This window comes from Egretta garzetta, unplaced genomic scaffold (genome assembly GCF_000687185.1).
Source record: "Egretta garzetta isolate BGI_Z169 unplaced genomic scaffold, ASM68718v1 scaffold737, whole genome shotgun sequence".
NCBI lineage: Eukaryota > Metazoa > Chordata > Aves > Pelecaniformes > Ardeidae > Egretta > Egretta garzetta.
Window position 1 is genome coordinate 106,791 of NW_009260195.1, and position 638 is coordinate 107,428.

The 638-nt window shown below is 64.6% G+C and overlaps 1 protein-coding gene across 1 annotated transcript in view; it reads left to right on the forward strand.

Annotated features, from left to right (window-relative positions):
- MEGF6 (multiple EGF like domains 6) overlaps positions 1-638 on the forward strand; it is a 117,524-nt gene that overhangs the window by 103,742 nt on the left and 13,144 nt on the right. The window contains exon 19 of the mRNA XM_035897589.1: positions 332-460. Within this exon, the coding sequence (XP_035753482.1) occupies positions 332-460 (129 nt within the window). The remainder of the gene's footprint in view (positions 1-331; positions 461-638) is intronic.

Here is a 638-nt window from a genome sequence, read left to right on the forward strand (position 1 = left end):
CCCCACCCGGGGGGCGCAGCGGGCTTCGCCCCCCCCCCGTAAGGAGCGGAGGAAGCCGTGGCGCGCATTTCTCCATCAGTGCTTCTTGGGTCGGGCACTGACATTCGGTCCCCGCGCCCTGCCCGTGACGTTGCCAGCCCAGTCCTGTCCCGGGGGCGGTTGGGGGACCTGGGCACTCGTCTGTAAGGGCTCAGGTAGAGCCCAGAAGTCATTATAAAAACGCAGATATTGTTATTTCCATTCGGAGCCTGAGCTCCTGCCTTAGCAGGGGACATCCTGGGGGCGCCCGGAGGGGACAGGCTCCTCAGTCTGGCTTGCTTCTGCTTGCTAGAGTGCCCGGAAGGATGGTTTGGGCTGAGCTGTCGGCACCGGTGTCAGTGTGACAACGGGGCTGCCTGCGACCACGTCAGCGGGGCCTGTACCTGCAGCCCGGGCTGGAGAGGAACCTTCTGCGAGCACGGTAAGCAAATTCGCCCAGGGACCCAGCGCCGCAGCGGCTCCCACGGGCTCCTTGCAGCGGGGTCCGCGCTCCTTCTCCGCCTTTGCTGTCCCGTTACAGCAAAGAGAATCCCTCGGGATGGTGATGGGGAATACTGCATGGCTGCCAGCTGCTAGGGCTCTGGGGTTAGTTCGGGTGG